The 23,457-nt window shown below is 35.3% G+C and overlaps 1 protein-coding gene across 1 annotated transcript in view; it reads left to right on the top strand.

Annotated features, from left to right (window-relative positions):
- The window catches only part of LOC101447972 (phospholipid-transporting ATPase ABCA3-like), a 310,634-nt gene that overhangs the window by 77,839 nt on the left and 209,338 nt on the right, over nucleotides 1-23,457 (top strand). The window contains exon 6 of the mRNA XM_058286295.2: nucleotides 9,050-9,309. Within this exon, the coding sequence (XP_058142278.1) occupies nucleotides 9,050-9,309 (260 nt within the window). The remainder of the gene's footprint in view (nucleotides 1-9,049; nucleotides 9,310-23,457) is intronic.

The raw sequence follows: 23,457 nt of genomic DNA, 5'->3' as shown, positions 1-23,457 counted from the left end.
CTCTCGGCTCTAGGGAAGGATTCTTTCCTGTCTCTTCCACTTTCTGGTGGCTCCAGATATTTCTTTACATATGGCTGCATAACTCCAATCCCTGGCTCCAAATTCACATGGCCTTCTCTTTGTATCTTCCCTTGTTAATCCTATATGAACCCTTATAATTTATTAAGACACACCCAGATAATCTTGGATGATCTTATCTCAAGATGTTTACCTTATTATATCTGCAAAAATTCTTTCTCCAAATAATGTCATATTCACATGTTCTGAGGTTAGGATGTAGGCATATTGTTTTAAGAGCCAACCATAAAACCCGCTACAGATGCTAATACCTTTGTGATAAGATGTTTGAATTATTTGGCAAAGATTTGGAAGCAGCCATGATAAAAATCTTTAATGAGCAACTATGAGCATGGTGAAAGAAATAAAAAATAGAAAGTCTCAGCAAGGAGTAGAAAGTTTCAGTAAAGAAATAGAAGATATAAAGAGCAAAATGGACATTTCAGAACTGAAAAATAACAAAAATAAAAGGCTTAGTGAATGGACTCAAAAGCAGAGTGGAAGGAACAGAGAAAAGTATCACTGAATTGGAAGACAGAACAAATGAAAGTGCACAATCTGAGCAGTAGAGCAAAAATAGACAAAATAAAATGAATAGAGCTTCAGGGACCTGTAGAAGTATAATAGAAGATCTACTATTCTTGTCATTAGAGTCCCAAAAGAGGAGAAGAGAAAGTTCAGCTGAAGAAAACTTTTAAAATGCCTAAATCTCCACAAATTTGGCAAGAGACATAAACCTAAAGATTCAAGAAACTGAGTGAACTCAAAAATACCCATCCCAAGACACATCAGTGAAAACTAACAGGCAAGAAAATACATCTTGAAAGTAGCCAGAGAAATGATACCTTACTTAAGAGGGAAAAACAATTAGAATTACAGTGGATTTCCCATTAGAAACTATGGAAGCCAAAAGAAAGTGGCAAAATATTTCTTAAGTGCTAAAAGAAAATAACTGTTAACTCATAACCCAGTACCCAGAAAAAGCATGCTTCAGAAATGAAAGGAAAATCAAGACAATTTTAGTTGAAGGAAAGCTATAAGAACTTATCACCAGCAGAACACTCTAAAAGAATGCCTAAAAGAAATCCTTTAAAAGATAGAAATTGATAAAAGAAGGAAACTTGGAACATTAGAAAGGAAAAAAGGACATGTAAGCAAAAATACAGGTAAATACAATAGGTTTTCCTTCTCTTTTGAATATGAGTATGATGATGACTGAAGCAAAAAATATAACACTGATGTGGCTATTAAAGGATGTAGAGAAAATATTTAAGATAAAATATTACAAATGAGAGGGAAGAAAGGGCCATAGAGAGTCAAGGTTTCCCTACTTCACTTCAGCAGCAGTAAAATTACAGCAGCAGTAGATTACAATAAATTAAATATATATATATATGTAATTCCTAGAACAGTCACTAAAATGCTTTGCAATTGATAGATAAAACACAGTAGATAAATCAAATAGTTGAACATATATGAAATGGAATCCCAGAAGTGGAAGGAAGAGAGAATAGGATAGGAAAAATGTTTGAAGAAATGATGGCTGGAGAATTTTCCAAAATTAGTATCAGATCCAATAAGCTTAGACGTTAATAATCATTATAAATGTAAAAATAAATAAATAAAAACAATGAAAAAGAATACCTAGGCACATAATAGTCAAACTGCAGAAAATCAAAAATAAAGAGAAAACTTTGAATGCAGCTGGAGTGTGGGGAGTGGCCAAAGGAAGATACCTTACCTAAAGAGGAACAAAGGAAACATTATAGAAGACTTGTCAGAAACTATGCAAGTGAAAAGACAGTGGAATGATTTTTTTAAAGTGCTAAAAGAAAAAAATTGTGGACCCAGAAATATATACCCAATGAAAATATCCTATAAAAGTGAAAGGAAATAAATGATCAAAACAAAACAAAACCAAAAAAAAAAAAACCTGAGGGAATTTATTGCCAACAGACATACACAACAAGAAATGTTAAGTGAAATTCTTTAGGCAGAATGAATATGATACAGATTTTTAAAAATTGCATATACACAAAGAAGTGATCAGAAATAAAGTAATAAGATATCTTTCCTCTTATTTATAAATAAATTGTTATAAAAGAGAATTGATTTTTTAAAGCAATAATAACTATGTATTGTATGATTATAGCACATCTAAAATTGAAATGTGTGACAGCAATGGCCCAAATAAAGTATGAAGAGTGAGGAATTGGGAATATACTATTAGGTCTGTGCAGAACAGTTAACATAGTAAGTTGAGAATGCTATCTTTAGAAATATCTACTTGAAGTTTGAACATTGGATGATGTTTGCAGAACTTTTTTCAAAAAAGATATAAGTAGTATAGGAAAGAATGGAATCATAAAGAATGCTCAATTATTTGCTTAAGACAGGGAGAGGCAAAGACGTTGTGATATGGGACATTTTTGGGGCTTGGAGTTGTCCTGAATGATGTTTCAGGGACAGATACAGGACATTATATATCCTGCCATAACCTACCAAATGGGTTGGGAGAGAGCATAAATTACAATGTAAACTATAATCCATGCTGTGTAGCAGTGCTCCAAAATGTATTCATCAAAATGAATGTACTCCCCTGATACTAATGACTATGCTTGTGAGCTGATAAACCCAAAATAATAACAAGGCCTAGAGCAACTTTGTGCCTGGGAATTTCCTTCTGTCAACCTTCATGTTACTCAAATGTGGCCAGTCTCGAAGCCAAACTCAGCATGTAAATGCAATGCCTTCCCCCCAGCGTGGGACATGACACCCGGGGATGAGCCTCCCTGGCAACGAGGGACCACTATCAACTACCAACTGATGATGCAACTGGAAAATGACCTTATAAGGAAGGTTCAATGCGGATCAGCAGAATATCCATGTCTACATAAAATACCATGACTTTAAAATGCTGTTTGACCTAAAGTAAGGGGGAAATGGAAAGGAGAAATGAGTTTATATGGCTACGAGTTTCTAAAAAAGAGTCTGGAGGCTGGCAGAAGGTTTGCCCTCATGCACAACTGAGCAGAGTCAGAGAGACAGATAAAGCAGATACAACCCCCAGATATTGGTTCCTTTGAGGGCTAAAGAGACCCATGGGAGTTATGGTCATGGCCGATGGGGTTAACTACCAGGGCAGATGGCCCCTCTTTGGAAATGGTGTTTATGTGTGATGAATCTGGACTCAGATGGGATCTCCCTTCATAAGACTTTCATGCTAATGTGCTGGAGGTGCAGTTAATGTTGGGGTTTAAGATATATTTAGGGGATTTGAATCTCTGGACTGACAATGTGATAGCCAGATCCTGAGCCTCAACAGACTCCAGCACCTACAATCTGATTTATTGGACTTACCACACTCAGCTAAGATGGAGGTGAAGAAGGACAACCACCACACCATGGAGCCTAGAGTGATTACAACTGAAAATGGGAGGATTGCATCCAGCATCCAGGTGGAATCTGAGCCTCCTCTTGACATAAAGGTGCAATGGACACAACCAATCCAGTGTCCACATAGAAGAGGTGGCATTGGATTGGGAAAAGTGGACATAATGGACAAAGGGTATGGGGAAAGGCAGGAAGAGATGAGAGGTGGAGGTGTCTTCGGGACATGGAGCTGCCCTGGATGGTGCTTCAGAGGTAATCACCGGACATTGTAAATCCTCACAGGGCCTACATGATGGAATAGAGGAGAGTATGGGCCATGATGTGAACCAATGTATATGAGGTGCAGAGGTGCCCAAAGATGTACTTACCAAATCCAATGGATGTGTCATGATGATGGGAACGAGTGTTGTTGGGGGGGGGGGAGAGGGGGGGTGGGGGGGTGGGGTTGAATGGGACCTCACATATATATTTTTAATGTAATATTATTACAAAGTCAATAAAAAATAAAAAAAAATAAAATAAAAAAATGAATGTACTGCACTAACGAAAGAAGTTGTTGGTGTGGGAAAAGTGAGGGGTGTGGGGAGTGGAGCACATGGGAATCTCCTATATTTTTTAATGTAACATTTTATGTGATCTATGTATCTTTTAAAAATGAATTAAAAATATATTTTTAAAACTCAAACCCCAGTGAATGTGTCTTTATGTATGTATATATATGCTTAAATATAGAAAATGTATGTTTCTATGTGTGTATATATATATACATGTATGTATACACATATAGATAATAACCCAAAGTAGAAAATGAGTTTCCATCAGTGCATAATGATAGGACTGAAAATTTATGTTCATATAAAAACCTGTACACAAATGTTTATAACAGCTTCCTTCATAATCACTACAAACTGATAACTAAAATATCCTTCATCAGATTAATAGACAAATTGTGGTACATCTCTACAATGGAAAACAACATGAATGAAACTTAAATTATGTTTACTAACCGAAATAATCCAGACTCACTAACTGACACCTTTTGTGTCTCCTGATAACCTATCTTCTAGACTCTAGCTCTGTGAGTCTGTTCAGTATGCTTAGAGGTCATGTCAGTGAGGTCATGCAATATTTGTCCTTTAGTGACAGGCTTACTTCACTCAACATAAGATCTTTGAGATTTATTCATGTTGTCACATGGGCCAATACTTCATTACTTCTTACAGCTGAATAATATTCCATTGTATGTATATATCACATTTTGTTTATCCACTTATTTGTTGGTGGACATGGGTTGCTTCCAACTTTTGGCAATAGTGAATAATGCTGCTGTTAACATTGGTGTGCATATATCTGTCTGTGTCTCTGCTTTCATTTCTTCTGGTTATATACCTAGTAGTGGGATTGCTGGATCATATGGCAATTCTGCCAGGTAAACCTGCCTAAATTCCTGTGGTTTCTGGAGAAGGAGTGCAAATGCCATTCTCTACTCCACCATCTTGGATTGTCCCTTCATGTTTATTTAATAGAGATTGGTAGATACAGAAATACAGACATATATATAAATATGTGTTAAAACACATACATATATATATATGTATATGTATATATATTTCTTAGCTGTGGTGGTTGGGAGGGCCTAGATACAGTGATAACCCAGTAGCAATGAGCACATCCAGCACCCAGATCATGGCTTCTCAATACAATTTACCTATAAAAGGAACCAGCATTCCTTATTGACCTGGATAATCTAAGGCTGAGATAGGGAAAATACAGGATATTTTTTAAGCATCTTATGGTGCCAGAAAGTAGGACATATTTAAAACAACATGCACACACACATATACACATATACACACACACAAAAGTGAGAAAGTGAGATGGTGGTGGGATTGGGCTTGTCCAAAAGAACACAGACCCAACCTGAAATAGCTCCCAATGGCCAAAGCTGAAAAAAGTTGAGTATCAAAATAATTAATCATGGTAATTTATTGTAATCCAAAGAATAAAATTAATTTCTGTGAATACATAACTGGATGGGAATGCATATATCTTCTTTACAGGAGAATTCCAAATAATATATGTAGATACTGCCCCATATAGGACACAGAACTTAATTCTTTTCCCTTTGAGTGTAGGCTGGACTTAATAACTTGCTTTGAAAGAACAGTGTATGGAAAGGGAATTATAGTAATTTTACATTGGAGAAACCTGAAAGATGCCAGAATGACCGAGGTTAACATCAGCATTGATAGGTCATGTTGATATCAAATACCCTCTGTAGCAGTTTGATATAGTTATGAATTCCAAAAATAGATATTGGATTATATTTGCAAACTGGTCTGTACCTGGACATGATTAAATTATGATTAGGGCTTTGATTGGGCCACGTCATTAGGGCATTGAGTCTCCGCCCCTTGGTAGGTGGGCACTCACAGATAAAAGGCATGGCAAAGGACAGAGGATTTTGCTGTTAAGAGTTTTGATGTTGGAGTTTAATACTGGAGTCTTATGTTGGAGCCCTGGGAGGTGAGCACATAAAAGAAAGAGAAGCAAGCCCTGGGAAGAGAAGAGCTCTGAACCCAGAGAGAAGCAGGACCTGGGAAGAGAGGAACCTAGGAAGCCTGAACCCTGGCAGATGTCAGCAGCCATCTTGCTCCAACAGATGGAAATAGACTTTGGTGGGGGAAGTAACTTATGCTTTATGACCTGGTATTTGTAAGCTCCTATCCCAAATAAATAACCCTTTATGAAAGCCAAGAGATTTCTGGTATTTTGCATCAGTACCCCACTGACTGACTAATACACCCCCAGATATGCTAAAATTATGAGAGCACTTCATCTCTGCGGCACCCTTCTGGGTAAACTCAACCCTGGGCTAATAGTGAGAAAACAGCAGACTAATCCAAACTGTGGAACGTTATACAAAATATCTGACCAGTATTATCGACTATCCCCAAGGTCATGAAAAACAAGGAAAAGAGAGACTTTTACAGATCAGGGGAGACTCTGGAGACATGATAAACAAATGCATTAAGATACCATGGAGGTGGCGGACTTGGCCCAGTGGTTAGGGCGTCCGTCTACCACATGGGAGGTCCGTGTTCAAACCCTGGGCCTCCTTGACCCGTGTGGAGCTGGCCCATGCGCAGTGCTGATGCGCACAAGGAGTGCCGTGCCACGCAGGGTGTCCCCCGTGTAGGGGAGCCCCAAGCGCAAGGAGTGCGCCCCTTAAGGAGAGCCACCCAGCGTGAAAGAAAGTGCAGCCTGCCCAGGAATGGTGCCGCACACACGGAGAGCTGACACAACAAGATGACGCAACAAAAAGAAACACAGATTCCCGTGCCGCTGACAACAACAGAAGCGGACACAAAAGAAGATGCAGCAAATAGACATAGAGAACAGACAACTGGGGGAAGTGGCGAGAAATCTTTACCAAAAAAAAAAAGATACCATGGAAGAGAAAAAAGACATTAGTGGAAAATTTGGTGAAATAAAAAAAGAAGTCTGTAATTTAGTTGACAATATTATACCAATGTCAGTTTCTTAGCTTGACAAAATGGATATATAAGATGTTAATATTGGTGAAATAGGCTACAGGATATACAGCAATCTTTTTTAATATTGCCCTTCTAAGAAGACTTTTTACACATTTTCCCCCAAACACTCCCCCCGCCCCATAACCTTTTAGTGTTACAGATATACTGTGTATCTATTGTGTATGTGCTGTGCCCTCCTTGTGACAACATTAACTCCCGTTAAAAATTCACGGTATACAGAAACTTTCTTTACTTTGTTTGTAGGGTTTCTGTAAAACTATTTTTTTTTCTAGAATGAAATTTATATTGAAAACACTCCAGCCCTAAGCAGAAATGAAAGTGAATTTTATCAGTCTGATAGAGCACATTTGTGAAAAATGTATAGTTTACATTTTAAAATATTTAGCACTTTGCCCCTAATATCAGAAGTAAAGCAAGGGTGTTTGCTCTCATTACTTCTGTTCAGCATATTGCTGTAAATCCTAGCCTGTATCAGAAAAAGAAAAACAAAGGAAAGCCATAAAGCTTGGAAAAGAAAAAGTCAAACTATTTTTTATCAATCATTGACAACAATCATGTATGCAGGTAATCTGAAGAAAGCTATAAAATACTGATACAACAGTGTTAATTTAGTAAAATCCCAAAATGCAAAATAAATTATAAATCTATGCCAAAAATATAAAACTTATCCGGGAGAAAATAAAAAAAGAACTAAATAAATGGTGTGATACATTTTCTTCATTGGTTGGAAGACTCAGTATTGTTAAAGATGTCATTTCTCCCTAAGTTGACCTACAGAGCCAATACATTTACAATCAAAATCCCAGCAGGCTTTTTTAAAGACATTGACCAACTGTTTCTAAAATTTCTATGGAAATGAAAAGGACTTGGAATATACAAAATCTTGAAAAGGAAGAGCAGGTTGGAGGAGATATCTTACTTGATTTCAAGACTTTACCGTAAAGGTACAATAATTAAGACACTGTCATATTGGTGTAGAGGCTAAGAAATAGACCAATGAGAAGAATGGGGTATCCAGAAATAGATGCATACATGCAGTCTTTTAATTTTCCATAAAGATGCCCCTGGGAAAAAGAACATATTTTTAACAATTGATGCCAAATCAACCTTATATCTTGATCAAGAACTGAATCTTGATCACTACCTCACAACTTAAAAATTAATTCAAGTTGGTCAAAAGCCTAAATGTAAAAGCTAAAATCATAAAGCTTCTAGAACAAAATCTTTGAGAATATCTTCATAACCTTGGGGTAAGCCATAATTTATTAGGACATGAAAGGCACTTATTAGAAAATAAAACATTGATAAAATGGACTTTATTAAAATTAAATGTTATATGAAAAATCCTGTTAAACAGGGCAAAATGGGAAGAAATATACACAATATGTATTTCTGACACAGGATTCACATTCATAATATAAACACTTATATAAGGTTCTTAAAAAAATTAGTTTCTAGATGTCATGGCAATGCCAAATTTCTATAAAGGTTTTTAAGTGCTTGTGCTTAATGTCTATACTCAGCTCATGTATTGTTAAGAAATGGTTTGTATATTGGAACCACACTTTGAGCAGACATCAACTTACATAAGGGGGTGGGGGGTATGTAGGGACCTCTTATATATTTTGAATATAACATTTGAAAAAAAATAGAGAAAAAAAATAAAAAGATTTTAAAAACTCAGTTTATTACCTTTTATATGAACTTAATTTCTTTTTCAAATGTCCAAGGTACAGAATTGTTGTCTTTTACCTATCCAATAATCTCATTCATTTCAGTTGATTAAAATTGCAGAAAGCAGCTCTATAATTTCATGAAACATTTCACTTCTGGTAAGCTGGAAATTAGGTTCCCTTTAGAAAAATTAATTATGTATATTTGTGTGGTAAAGTCATGATAGCTGTGTTGTGGAATTTAGACTATGAGAATGACCTCATTACAACAATTGACTTTTTGTTTTTCTCTGACGTACTTTGTCTTCTTTGTTCAGCTCAGCAATTTCTTGGTCTGTTGTACTTAACAATCTTTATCTTCTTATTTAGGGTACATCAGAGAAGGCTTCCTGTTTATACAACATTCCGTGGATAAGGCCATCATGCTGTACCATAACAGCATTGCTGCAGAAGAGCTATTTGAAAATATCAGAGTGTTTGCTCAGAGATTTCCATACCCAGTTTATAATAGTGATTTCTTCTTTGCATATTCTGGTATTTTCATCCCATTAGTGATTTTATTTATGTTCTCTATGAATCATTTTGCCCTCATTCAATGCATTGTGTGGGAAAAGGAAAACAGATTGAAGGTAACTTTACTTTTCTTGTGGTAGATATAGCTTACGTAGAAAATTTGGCATCTGGGGAAAATTTATCTGGAGGGTTAGATTATTTCTAAGCATTTAATAGTACTAGTAGATGCTTATGTTTTGGCAGCAGCTGAGTAGTAACACTTAACTCATTTGACAATTTTATAAATTTTGTTTTCATTGAAACTCTTGGTTTGGTTTTTAGTACTTCTAGAAGACTATTTCACAAAAACATTACAGTTGTATATAAATGCTGACTTCACAAAAACATTATAGATTGTATATAAATGCTGACTTCCCTATAACTTTGTTATAAGTTTGGCTACAAAGAAATAATCAAATTGATGCTTAGTATTATATCTAGATAAATTTATGATATAGTTCAATTCTACAGTTCTCTGATTCTGTGATTTTTTTGTATTAGTTTCTGCTCTTTAAAAATGTTTTTCTACATGGTCTCATATTCCCTAAGAACCCCTGATTAAACTATGTAACTATAGTTTACTTATATTCATTAAGTTAGAAGATTCTGTGGTATGACCTTATCACCATTTATCCTTTTCTTGTTGATGGTCATTTGGGTTATTTGGTATTTGACTATTATAAATAATGCTTCTATGAACATTTTATACATGACTTTTTTACTGATTGTTAGGTTATGCATATATATCTTTAGTAGATAATGCTATAAATTTTTACCAATTTATACTCCCACTAGCAATGTATGAAAATTCCTTATGCTTTACACGATCATCAGTATTTGGTATTGTGAGCCTTTTCTAATTTTTGCAAGTCTGCCGAATATGGAGTGGTATTTCCTTGTGCTGACTTTTTCAGTTGCCAACCTATTAATACAGGAATATATATGTCCCAGAATATTCTTCCCTACATGGTTTCTGATTAAAGTTGGCCAAAAATGAAGTGACATGAAATTGGGTGACTTAAGTGAAGCTGTAGGCATTACACTCTAAAGCTTGTCATTGGTTAGAGTTGGAGAGAAAAAGATATGGAGCTGCAGGTATGTTCCAGTTTGTCCTCCCTCTTCTAAACTATGCTCAGATCTCCTTTGCATTGTGGCTTTAGTTTGCATTTTCCTAACTATTAATAAGGTGGAACATATTTTTATATGTTTATTGCCCAATTGTATATTCTCCTCAGTGGAGTGTTTCTTTCAACCTCTTGCCTATTGTTCCTATTTATCTTTTTTTTTTTTTTTTGCTTATGAAGTTGGAAGAACTCCTAGTGTATATGGAATACAATTCCTGTGCTGATTGGTAAACATTGCAGATATTCTCCTACTTCCTTTCACAATGGATTTGTTTAGAACAGGTGCTCTTAACTAAGGGTCCATGGTTAAGAAAGATTCCAGGGGTCCTGTGAGCTTGAATTGAAAATTCAAAAAAAATGTTAATCTTGTGGGGATGTGTTGGTGCAGGTGTGGTATATTAAGTTTTCCTATACACGAATGTGGAATATCTCTCCGTTTATTTTGTCCTTACTTCTTTCATCAGAGCTTTGTAGTTTTCCGCATATGTTAGATTTATACCTAAGTATTTTTATGTTAATGTATTTGATGTTGCATTTTTTATTTCAAATTCCATTTGGTCATTGCTGGCATATAGGAAAGGAGTTGAATTTTGTATATTAACTTTGTATCCTGCAATGCTGCTTTAATCACTTCGTTCCATAAGTTTTGCTGTTAATTCCTTGGGATTTTCTACATAAACAATCATGTCATTTATGAACAAGGACAGTATAATTTCCTCCTTCTCAACCTGTTCACATTTATTTTCTTTCCTTGTCTTTCGGCAGAGCTAGAATTTCCATTGAATAGGGGTGGTGAAAGGGGACATTCTTGACTTGTTCCTGATTTCAGGGGGAATGCTTCTAATTTCTCACCATTAAGTATGATGTTAACTATAGGGTTTTTTTTTTTTTTTTTTGGTATATGTTCTTTATCAATTTGAGGAAGTTGCCCTCTATTTCTAGTTTTCTGGGGTTTTTGTAATGCATGGATATTGAATTTGATAAATGTTTCTTTCCTCATCAATATAATAATATGACTTCTCTTTTTTAGCCTGTTGATGTAATGTATTACATTAAGTAATTTATATATTTTTATTGGAGAAGTTGTGAGCTTACAAAACAACCAATGTGCAGAATTCCCATATATCACTCCTTCACCAACATCTTGCATTTTTGTGGAACATTTGTTACATATTATGAAACAGCATCAAAATATTACTATTAGCTATGATCAATTGCTTACATTTGGTATATTTTCCATACACCTCTCTATTATTAACACCATGTACCGTACATATGTTATCGTTTGTGAGAGAACACTCTCATATTTGTACATTAACCCCAGTCCATCATCCACCACATGGTTCACTGTGTTATACAGCCCATGCCTTGTACAGTCCATCAAAAGTGTACACTCACTGGCTCTCACTTTCATCACAGGGTTGTGTGCTCATTGCCTCAGTAAATTTTTGAATGTTTTTCTTAGTCCAAAGGAAAAAATCCTATAACCCCCTATTACTGACCCTTAGAGTTGATATAGTACCTTCTTTGACACTGATACAAAAATATTACAGTATTGCTGTTAATTATAGTCATAAGTTAAAGTAATTGTATTTTTCCCATGTGTCACCATATTCTTATCACCTTGTAATAGTGACATACATTTGTCTAGTTCATAGAAGAAAATTCTTGTATTTTTACTGTTAGCCATAATCCTCATCCACCCCCAAGTTCACTATGTTATTCAGTTCCTAGGTTATTCTCTAGGATAATAATTTGACATTATTAATTTGACATTTACATCCCTTAACTACCATTTTCAGCTACAATTCCATTTATAAACCAGCTGTGTTAGGTATATTCATTATAATGTCTTACCATCGACTCTATCCATTTCCTTATGTTTATAGTCAAGCTAATTAAAAATTCTATATACATTGAGCATCAGAACCCCTTTTCAGCCCTGGTCCTATCTCCTAGTAACCTATACTCTAGGTTTTAGCTCCATGTGTTTATTCTTCGTATTTAGTTCATGTTAGTGAAATGATACAGTATTTGTCCTTTTGTGTCTGGCTTATTTCACTCAACATAATGTCCTCAAAGTTCACCCATGTTATCATATGTGTCCCTATTTCATTTCTTCTTACAGCAGTAAAGTATTCCATCATATGTATATACCATATTTTGTTCATCCTTTCATCGGTTGATCGCTTGGGTTGTTTCCACCTTTTGGCAATTATGAACATTCCCTAGAACATGGGAATGCAAATGTCTGTTTATGTCACTGTTTTCAGTTTCTTCTGGATATATTTCAGGTAGAAGCCATTCTAGAAGGTGTGAAATGATACCATATTTTAGTTTTGATTTGCATTTCCCTAAAGCTAGTGAGATTGAGCATTTTCTCAGTGTGCTTTTTTGCCATTTGTATTTCCTTTTTGGAAAAATATTCAAGTCTTTTGATCAATTTTTAATTGGATTGTTTGTCCTTTTATTCTTCTGTTGTTTGATCCCTTTTTATATCATAGAAATCAAACCCTTATTGGATATGTGGTTTCCAAATATTTTCTCCCAACGCCTGGGCTGTCTTCTCTTCTTCTTGATAAAGTCCTTTGAGGCACAAAAGTGTTTAAGTTTGAGGAGGTCCTGTTCATCTATTTTTTCTTTTGATGCTTGTGCTTTGGATGTAAGGTTTAAGAAATCACCACCTACCACGAGGTCTTGAATATAGGTCTTTCCCTACTTTTTTTTTCCTAGGAGTTTTATGGTTCTAGCTTTTATATTTAGGTCTTTGATCCATTTTGAGTTAATTTTTTTATAAGGCATGATATAGCAGTGCTCATTCTTTCTTTTAGGTATAGATATCCAGTTGTCTAAGTACCATTTGTTTAGTAGCCTGTTCTATCCAACTGGGTGGGTTTGACAGCCTTGTAAAAAAATCACTGGACCAGAAATGCGAGGGTCTGTTTCTGAACAATCAGTTTAGTTCCATTGGTCAATCTGTCTATCTTTATGTCAGTACTACACTGTTTTTACCAGTGTAGCTAGGTACTATGATTTAAAGTCCAGAAGTGAGAGTCCTCTGGCTTCAGTCTTCCTTTTTAAGATATTTCTGGGTTTTCTGGGCTCCTTATTTGTCCAAATAAATTTTATAATTGTGTTTTTCATTTCTATAAAAATGCTTCTGGGGTTTTTATTGGGGTTTGCATTGCATCTGTATATAAATTTGGGTAAAATTGACATCTTTATGATATTTAGTCTCCCAATAAGTGAACATGGAATGTTCTTCCATTTATTTTGGCCTTTTTTTTTTTTTTATGTTTCTTTTTAGCAATGCATTGTAGTTTTCTGAATACAAGTCCTTTATGTCCTTGGTTAAGCTTATTCCCAAATAAATGATTCTTTTGTCACTATTGTAAATGGAATTTTTCCCATGACTTCTTCCTCAGATTGCTCCTTGATATAGTATATAGAAACACTATTTTTGCATATTAATCTTGTATCCTGCCACTCTGCTGAATTCATTTATTAGCTCTAGCAGCTTTGTTGTAGATTTTTCAGGACTTTCTAGATATAGGAGCATATCACTCGCCCTTTACAATTTAATGCCTTTTATTTCTTTTCCTTGCCTGATTGCTTCAGATCTTCTATCACAATATTGAATAACGTGTTGACAGTGGGCATCATTGTCATGGTCCTGATTTCAGCAGGACAGCTTTCAGTCTTTGACCATTGGGTACAATGTTAGCTGTGGATTTTTCTTATATGTACTTTATCATGTTGAGAAAATTTCCTTCAATTCCTGTTTTGGGTTTTTTTATCAAGAAAGAATGCTGGATTTTGTAATATTACTTTTTTGGTCAATTGAGATGCTAATGTGATCTTTCTTTGATTTATTAATGTGATGTATTATACTGATTTATGTTCTTGTGTTGAAACACCCTTGAATATGTAGGATAAAATCCACTTGATCATGATGAATAATTCTTTTAATTTGTTGTTGTATTCGAGTAATAGTATTTTGTTGAGGAGTTTTTGCATCTATATTCATTAGGGAAATGGCCTGTAATTTTTTTTCCCATGATATTTTTATCTGGCTTTGGTATTAGGATGATATTTGCTTCATGGAATGAGTTTGGTAACATTCTTTCCTGTTCAGTTTTTTAGAAGAGTTTGAGTAAGGTTGGTATTAAATATTCTTTGCATGCTTGGTAGAATTCACCTATGAAGACTTCTGGTCCAGGGTTTTCATTTTCGAGAGGTTTTTGATGGCTGTTTCAAACTCTTTACTTGGATTGGTTTGTTGAAGTCAGTGTAGGTTGTTCATATGTTTCTAGGAATTTATCCATTTCATTTTCATTGTCTAGTTTGTTGGTGTATGGTTGTTTCTAGTATCCTCTTATGATCTCTTATTTCTGTGGAGTCAGTAGCAATGTCCTTATTTTCATTTCTGATTTTATTTATTTGCATATTTTTCTTTGTCAATCTAAGAGTTTGTCAATTTTGTTGATCTTGTCAAAGAATCCATTTTTGACTTTGTTAAGTCTCTCTAGTGTTCATTTATTTCTTCCCTAATCTTTATTATTTCATTCCTTCAGCTTGTTTTGGGAATAGTTTGCTGTGGTTTTTTTTCTAGTTCCTCCAGCTGTGTAGTTAGTTCATTGAGTTTTCTCTTCTTTTTTAATGTAAGCATTGAGGGCTATAAATTTCCCTCTTCACACTTCTTTTGCTGCATCCCATTGGTTTTGATATGTTGTGTTCTCTATTTCATTCATCTCAAGGTATTTACTGATTTCTCTCACAATTTCTTCTTTGACCCACTGATTATTTAAGAGTGTGTGTTTAATCTTCATATATTTGTGACTTTTCCCTTTTTCTGCCTGTTTCTACAGAGAAAGTGTTTTGTATCATTTCAATATTGTTTAATTTATTGAGATCTATTTTGTGACCCAACATATGGTCCATCCTGGAGAAAGATCCTTGAGCATATCCTGCTACTTTGGAGCTGCAATATTCTATATATATCTATTAGGTTTAGTTCATTTATCATATTATTCAAGCTTTCTGTTTCTTTACTGATCCTCTGCCCAAATGTTCTGTCCAATGATGAGAGTAACATATTGAAATATTGAGCTATTTTTTTAGAGACATCTGTTTCTCCCTTCAGTTTTGCCAATGTATGCCTCATGTAATTTGGGTTACCCCAGTTAAGAGAATACACACTTATGTTTGTTATGTCTTCCTGGTGAATTCCTCCTTTTATTAATATATAATGTCCTTCCCTGTATATAATAACAGCTTTGCCTATTTTAAATAAAGTTTTATTGAAGTATATCATTCATACACCAACATACATAAACAATAAAATGTGTAGTAAGATTTGCGAATTTACAAAACAAGTATGCATATCAACATACAAGGCTCCCATATATCTCCCTACCACAAACACCCTGCATTGGAAATAATTGTTACAAACTCCGAAAGAGCATTGTCAAAAGATTTATATTAATATTAAGTCCATGTCTTACATTTTGGTGTATTTTCCCCAAACCCACCCAATTATTTTTTACCCTATATTAGTATTATATACATGTTGCCATTCATGAGAAAATGTTTTTGTACTTGTCCTGTTAACTACAGTCCACCATCCACCACTGGATTCCCTGTGTTATAAAGTCCCATGCTTTTGTACATTCTATTCAAACTCTACTCAGTTGCTTTCATTTTCATCAAAGAGATGTGCAGTCATCACCTCAATTTTAGAATATTTACTTACTCCAAAAGAAAAATCTCCTACCCTCTTATACCCCCCTATTGTTGTCCCTTAGTATTGAAAAAATATCTTCTTGCCCTTATTGCAAAATATTGCACTATTACTGTTAACTATCATCCATAAGTTACATTAGTTGTAATTTCCCATGTATCACCATAATCTCAGCACATTGTAAAAGAAGACCATTCTTATATTTATACTATTAATACAATCTCCACCTGCCACCAAAATCACTATATTATACATACCCTAGAGTATTCTCTAGTTTCCTTTCAATTGACATTTACTTCCACACATTACCCTGTTCAACCACAATCACGTTTATAAAACAGCAGTGTTAGTTATATTCACTATAATGTGTTACCATCAACTCTATTCATTTGCATACATTTACAATAAGTCTTATTAAAAATTCTACATACTTAAGCATCAGCTCCCATTTTCAAGCCACATTCTATCTGCTAATAAACTATAATCTTGAGTTTACTCATCATATTTTGCCCCATTCATATATAATGTCCTTCCTTGTCTCTAATAACTGATTTGCTTTTTAAAAGTCTTTTTCATCTGATATAGGTATAGCTACTCCAGCTTTTTTTGGTTACTGCATGCATAGAATATATTTTTCCAGCCTTTTATTTTTGATCTACTTGTATCCTTGGGTCTAACATGATTCTCATGTAGACAGCATAAAAATGGTTCATATATTCTTATCCATTCTGCCAGTCTGTGTCTTTTGTCTGGGGAGGTTAATCCATTAACATTCAATGTTATTACTGGAAAGGCAGTTTTTGCTTCACCATTTTGAGCTTTGGATTTTATCTGTCATATCTTATTTACACCAATCTTCTTAAACATTTGATTATTTTTCATGGTTTAATCTTCATTTCTAGACTTTCTTCCAATGCTCTCTCTCTCTTTTTTCTTTTCTGGCTGTAGTACTCCCCTTAGTATTTCCTACAAAGCCAGTCTCCTGGTTACAAACTCTCAGTTTCTGTTTATCTGTGAATATTGTAAATTTGCCCTCATTTTTGAAAGCCAATCTTGCCAGATATAAGATTCTTACATGGCAATTTTTTTTTCAGTATCTTAAATTTAGCATACCATGGCTTCTTATCTTCATGGTTCCTGATGAGAAATCAGCACTTAATCTTATTGGACATCCCTTGTATGTGATGAATCTCTTTTCTTTTGCTGCTCTCAGAATTCTCTCCTTATCTTGGTATTTGACATTCTGATTAGCAAGGGTCTCAGGGTAGGTCTATTCAGAATTATTCAAATGGAAGTACATTTTGCTTCTTGGATACAGATATTTATGTCCTTCAATGGAATTGGGAAATTTTCTATCATTTCCTCAGGTATTCCTTCTGCCCCTTTTCCCTTCTCCTTATGGGACACCCATGGCATGTATGTTTACATGTTTCTTGAGATCATGTAGTTCCCTGAGATCCTGTTCAACTTTTTTCCATTCTCTTATTTATTTGTTCTTTTGTGTGTTCACTCTCAGAGGCCCTGTCTTCAAGCTCACTGATACTTCTTTTGCATCTTCAACTCTGCTGTTATGTGCTTCCATTATATTTTAAATTACATTTATTGTGCTTTTCATTCCCATAAAATCTGCTCTTTTTCTATATATGATTTCAAATTCATCTTTATGCCCACCCAATGTCTTTTTAATATCCTTAATTTCTTTAGCCATCTCATTGAATTTATTAAAGAGATTTATTTGTACATCTGTGATTAGTTGTCTCAACTCCTTTATGTCATCTGGAAGTTTAGTTTGTTCCTTTGACTGGGACATATCTTTCTCTTTATTGGTCTGGATTGTAATTTTTTGCTGGTGGGTTGGCATCTGTTTTACTTGATGTATTTTTTCTGTGCTTAGTTTCTTTTTTAGTCTACGACTGTCTATTTGATTGACTTTGGCTACAGTCCCTCTTTGATATTTAGTTCAACTTATTTTGGAACTTTATAGTGGTTTATGTTTGCCAGTCTGAAGTTTCCTTCTCTTTTTCATCTCTTTTTTGCCCTTTTTCTCTTGCTAGTGGTGCAGTAGGAGCTAAGGATGCAATTGGTTCTGTAAGCTGTGGAGGTTGAAGCATTGCCCCAGGAACTGATGAAACTTCTCCCAACTTTCTCCCCTGCCAGAGGGAGGGTTGGAGCTGCAGTTATGTACAGTAATCCAAGCCATGCAGGCCAAGACCATCTGTAGTTACCTAGAGAGACTGATGAAGGTCCATGTCCCTTTCTTCCCTGCTTGAGGCATAGATGGAGTTGCAGGTTTGGGCAGTAAACTTAGTCATGCAGGCTAGAACTGACTGCAATTGCCCAGATAGACTGACAAAGCATCGCTCCTCCCCTCCCCTGTCGGGCAGGGATGGAGCCACAAGTGTGCCCAACAATCTACTCCATAAGAGCTTAAAGCAGCTGCAGTTGCTTAGAGAGGCTGAGGGAGCACTCTCCCTCCTTCTGCCCTGTCAGGTGCAGATATGTAGCCACAGGTGTACAAGAATCTTGCCCATGTGGGCCAAAAGTACCTGTAGTTGCCTGGACAGTCTAAGGAAATACTGCCCTCCATCCTGTCCTATTGGGGACTGGGATGTAGTCACATGGGTACCCAACAATCTAGTCCATGTGGGCTGAAATTTACTACAATTGCCTGGAGAGGCTTGAGCAGCCCCCCACCCCCACCCCAGCTTCTTCTCTGCTGGAGGTAGGGGAGCCCAGGCTAGGACAGCAATCCAAACTGGGTGGAAAGTCAGATTCTACTGCCACTGTGATTTTCAGTCAGCCCTGCTTTTCCTCATGCTGGGGACTGGAATTAAAATAAAGGCTATTGGCCTTTTTCTAATTTGGACAAGTTCAAACTTTAGCTGTGCTTTGGGTTGAGTTTAAGCAGTCGAATTTACTAATCAGTAGCTGAAGTCAGAGCCCAACTGCCTCTTCCTCCCCCAGTTTTAGAAAATGGAGCATCCAACTCCAGCCAGGGAATAGTTACCAAGGCATGGTACCCTACAAGTGAGGAATGGTCACCAGCCTCTGCAGCGTGGCGTATCATACTCACAAATCTTCACTGCAAATGAATAGTTCCCCCTACCAAGGATCTTACAGGATGCTCTTCTGGTCTCCTGGGCTCCCCGAACAGGTGCTTTAGATATCTCTGGCTGATTACTAACTGCACCTTAGGAAGGAGCTCTCTTCTTTGCCACCATCTTGCCCCTCTTTTTCTCACATTATTTTCAAACGATGCCCCACCCTTGTAAACCTTAGAGAAATCCCACTTATTCCTGTTTAACTATTTTTTTATAGATTCCTTCTGATTTGCTAAGATTTGTTGAGGAGTTTTGCATCTGTGTTCATGAGAGATATTGGTCTGTACTGATGGTATAAGCAATACACTGTTCATTTAGAGGTCATAGCATATTCTGTGACTAAAAGCAGAGTTGAGCTGTTCAAATATTATTTTAATGGAACTGCATATCCCCAAAACATTTAAAATAAATTTATATAAGATTTTACGTTGCATTTTTTGTTCTTTTCCTACATTTTTCCCTTGAGTATCTACTTTTCAGCAAATTATATCTGCTTTGAATTATTTGCAAAGGCTAATGCCCCTTTCTCTGTAGCTGTCTGTTAGACATAGGTATCTTTCTTTCATGCCTTCTAAAAGTTCTTATAAATGCATCCTGATTGGTCAAGAGACTATATTTCTGAACAGACATGTAAATGTTGCAAGAAACATACCATATTTATGGAAGTTCATACCTCTGGTATGAAACTGAAGACTCTTTGATCCATCTATCTGTCTCTATTTAAAAATTCTGATACCTGGCACTTTTTTCAGCATTGTAGTAGCCTTTGTTCTAGTTATGTTTCAATGAATAGACTCTTCCCCCATGGACAGACACTTCTTTCTGTTTGAATATTCTTAATATTACTGTGTGAGAACACTGTTAGTGTCTGGTACTTCATTGTTGGGCTGCTGAATAAGAAGTCTTGATATGACTGATATTAAATGCAAGGTCTGAAGTCAGGATTACAGATCATGGGTCACCAAAAATATTTTTTTATTAAGGTTCTGAAGGGATGCTTGTATATTTTCTATCTTCCTAATCATCATGTCAAGTACTTTTTACCTGTCGAGATATTTAAAGAAAACGGAAAGATCCCTTTCATTTCAACCTTAACAAAGTTTCTTGGTGTCTTCAGAATTATCATTCCTATACCATCTCTATGCAGAAATCCTCTAACAAACTCACAGACATTTCCCAGACATCAACTGATTCTAAATGTAGGGGCACTAATTATCACCATATCTCCTCAATTCTAAGATTTCATTGTTTTGGGAATGTATGATCAATTTTAATTTTGAAAATGTAACACTGAATTAAAATATCAATGAATTACTTTGCATGACTACATACCTATACATGTACATATACATATACTTATGCATATATGCATATATTCCACTCTTTGAAGGAGTAACTAATATTTGAATAGATCTCCCACCATAAACTACTATAAAACTGGCTAAGTATATATTAATTCCTAGCTGCTAAAACAAATAGCATATAATGGGTTGACTTAAACAATGGGAATTTATTGCCTTATGGTTTTGAGGCTAGGAGAAGTCCAGAAACCAAGTCATCAGCAAGATGATGCTTTATCCCAGAAGATTGTGGCATTCTGGGGCTAGCTGCTGATGTTCCTTGATCCTTGACTTTTCTGTCACATGGCAATGCACAAGTTGGTATCCTCTCCTTTCTCTTCTGGGTTGCACTGACTTACAGCTGCTGGCTGCTCCCTGTGGTTTTTCTCTCTCTATCTGGATTTCAATTGCTTATAAAGGATTCCAGTAATCCATATTAAAGCCCAACCAGATTTAGTTAGGCCACATATTAACTGAGTAGCATCTTCAAAGGTCCTATTTCCAAATGGGTTCATGCACACAGGGTTAGGGGTTGGGACTTGCACATGCCTTTTGTGGGGGGCACAATTAAATCCCCAACAGTATATATACCTTTTACAAGCACTAAACAAAGGCCACATAGAACTATGATCCCTGAGAGAAGAGAAACATGTGAAATGAGCCCCTTGTTCTTGATAGATTTCTGGCTGTAGGCAATTCCTAGAATGAGGTGCAGGTTGATAGAGGCCAAGCAGGGCACAATATTCAATGCTGAGTTGAGAGAGAATTATTAAGCATTCAGGTTGGTTGTGGGTAGGTGGTTTTGGAGGGTAATCAAAAATTGCAGCAAGATACCAGCAGAGTGAGTGAATTCCTCCCTTGTCTTTTGTGCATGTATATAACTTGAACCAAAGAGTGGGTCCAGTCAGGGAGGCAGCAGTAGTGACACAAGGACAGGTAAAACTTTGATAGAAAAAAACTGACATCTTATTGACTAGAGGAACCAGGTTAAGAAGCCCTGTGATAGCAGAACTACTAAATAGTAAAGGTGGAACCCCAGAAAGGAGAGATCCAGAGAAAGGGAACCACTAATTATATGTATAATCTCAATCCAGGCCCCTCGCTGAGTTCTGAATCATGAATGCACAGGGAAAAAATAAAAGCAGCTAGCAACTAAGGTTTAAAGGGAGGAACTGAGACCGGAGGTTCTGCCCACCACAATTGTAACATTTTGCAATTAGAGTCTAACCAAGTTAATTACCTGCTAAAACAAAACTATCAACAATCCTGGGGCCAATATAAGAAAAAACAAAGCCTATCCATTATAGCAGTCACAATACGCTGAGTACAATACAAAATTATTTTCCATTCTAAGATCAGTAGAATGTGGCCCAACCTTAAGAGAAAATAAAATCAACAAATGCCAGTCCCTAGATGTCTCAGATACTATAATTATCAAAAAAAAACTATGCCGGGCTATTATAATTATGCTTAGTGAGGAAAAGGAATACACACTTGTAATGAATGAAAAGATAGAAAATTTCAGCAAAGAACACCTTTCCCAGCAATTTGTAGAACAAGTAGAAAAAAATATCAGTTGAGAATCATAACACTTTAGTCTACCTTCACCTAATTGATATTTGTAGAACATTATACCTGGCAACTTCAAGAGATACATTGTTTCCAATATAGACCAGATGTTTGAAGTATAGAGAGTATGTTCTCTGATTTCAGTGGAATTAAATTATAGATTCAATAGCAGTAAGCTAGAAAGATATTTATAGAAAGAAGCCTCAATAAATTTTAAAGGACTGAAATATAAGGTTTATTTTTCTGAAAACTGTGGAGTGAAAATTAGAAGTCAATAAAAATATGATATCTAGGAAATCCCCAATTATTTGAGAATTAACTACATTATAGTGAAAACACAACTCATAGGAATGGACATATATAATAATTAAAGCTGAGCTTCTAGATAAATTTATAGCTTTCAATGATTTTTATCATTGAAACAAAAACAGATAACCAATGATCTCAGCTTCCTGCTTAAGAAGCTAGAAGAGGAAGAGCAATTTAAACACAAAAAAAGAAAGGAAGGGATAAAGACAAGAGCAGAAATCTCTTAAAATATAGAAAAAGGTAAACAGTGGAGAAAATGAACAAACCACAAAATGGATCCTTGAAAACATAAGTAAAATCTCTTACCAGATTGTTCAAGAAATTTAAAAAAGATCACATCACACATATCAGGAAAGGAGTATATCACTACAGATTCTACAGACATTTAAAAGATAAAACATTGTGAACAAATTTGTCAATAAATAACAATATAGATGAAATGGATAAACTCCTTTAAATACAAAGCTACCAAGCAAGAAGAAATAGATTATCTGAATAGCACCACACCTATTTAAGAAATTGAATTCATATTTAAAAGTCTTTTCACTGAGAAAATTCCAGACCCAGATGAGTGCACTGAAAATACTGTGAAACATATAAGAAAGAAAGAATATCAATTCTACACAAACTCTTTTAGAAAATAAAAAGGTGATAACACTTTCTAAGTCAATTTACAAGGGCAGCAGTACACTGATAACAAAACCAAACAAAGATAAATGTATGAATCTATAACACTAATGAAAATAGACACAAAACTCGCAAGAAAATATTAGTAAATCAAGTCCAGCAATATATAAGAAGGATAGTACATCATGACCAAGTAGAATTTAGCCCAGTAATGCAAGGTTGGATTAACATTGGAAAAATCAATGTAATTAATACACTGTAATGACAATAAAGAAGAAAATGCATATGATCAATTATTTAACCCCAAATCATGAAAATTCAGTCTGGTATTTTCTTCTAAGTGTATTATAGTTTTAGCTCTTACATTTAAGTCTGTGATACATTTTGTGATAATTTTTGTGTATTATGTAAGGGA

This window comes from Dasypus novemcinctus, chromosome 23, assembly GCF_030445035.2.
Source record: "Dasypus novemcinctus isolate mDasNov1 chromosome 23, mDasNov1.1.hap2, whole genome shotgun sequence".
NCBI classification, from domain to species: Eukaryota; Metazoa; Chordata; class Mammalia; order Cingulata; family Dasypodidae; genus Dasypus; species Dasypus novemcinctus.
This window is presented reverse-complemented; position numbering and strand designations above follow the sequence as displayed.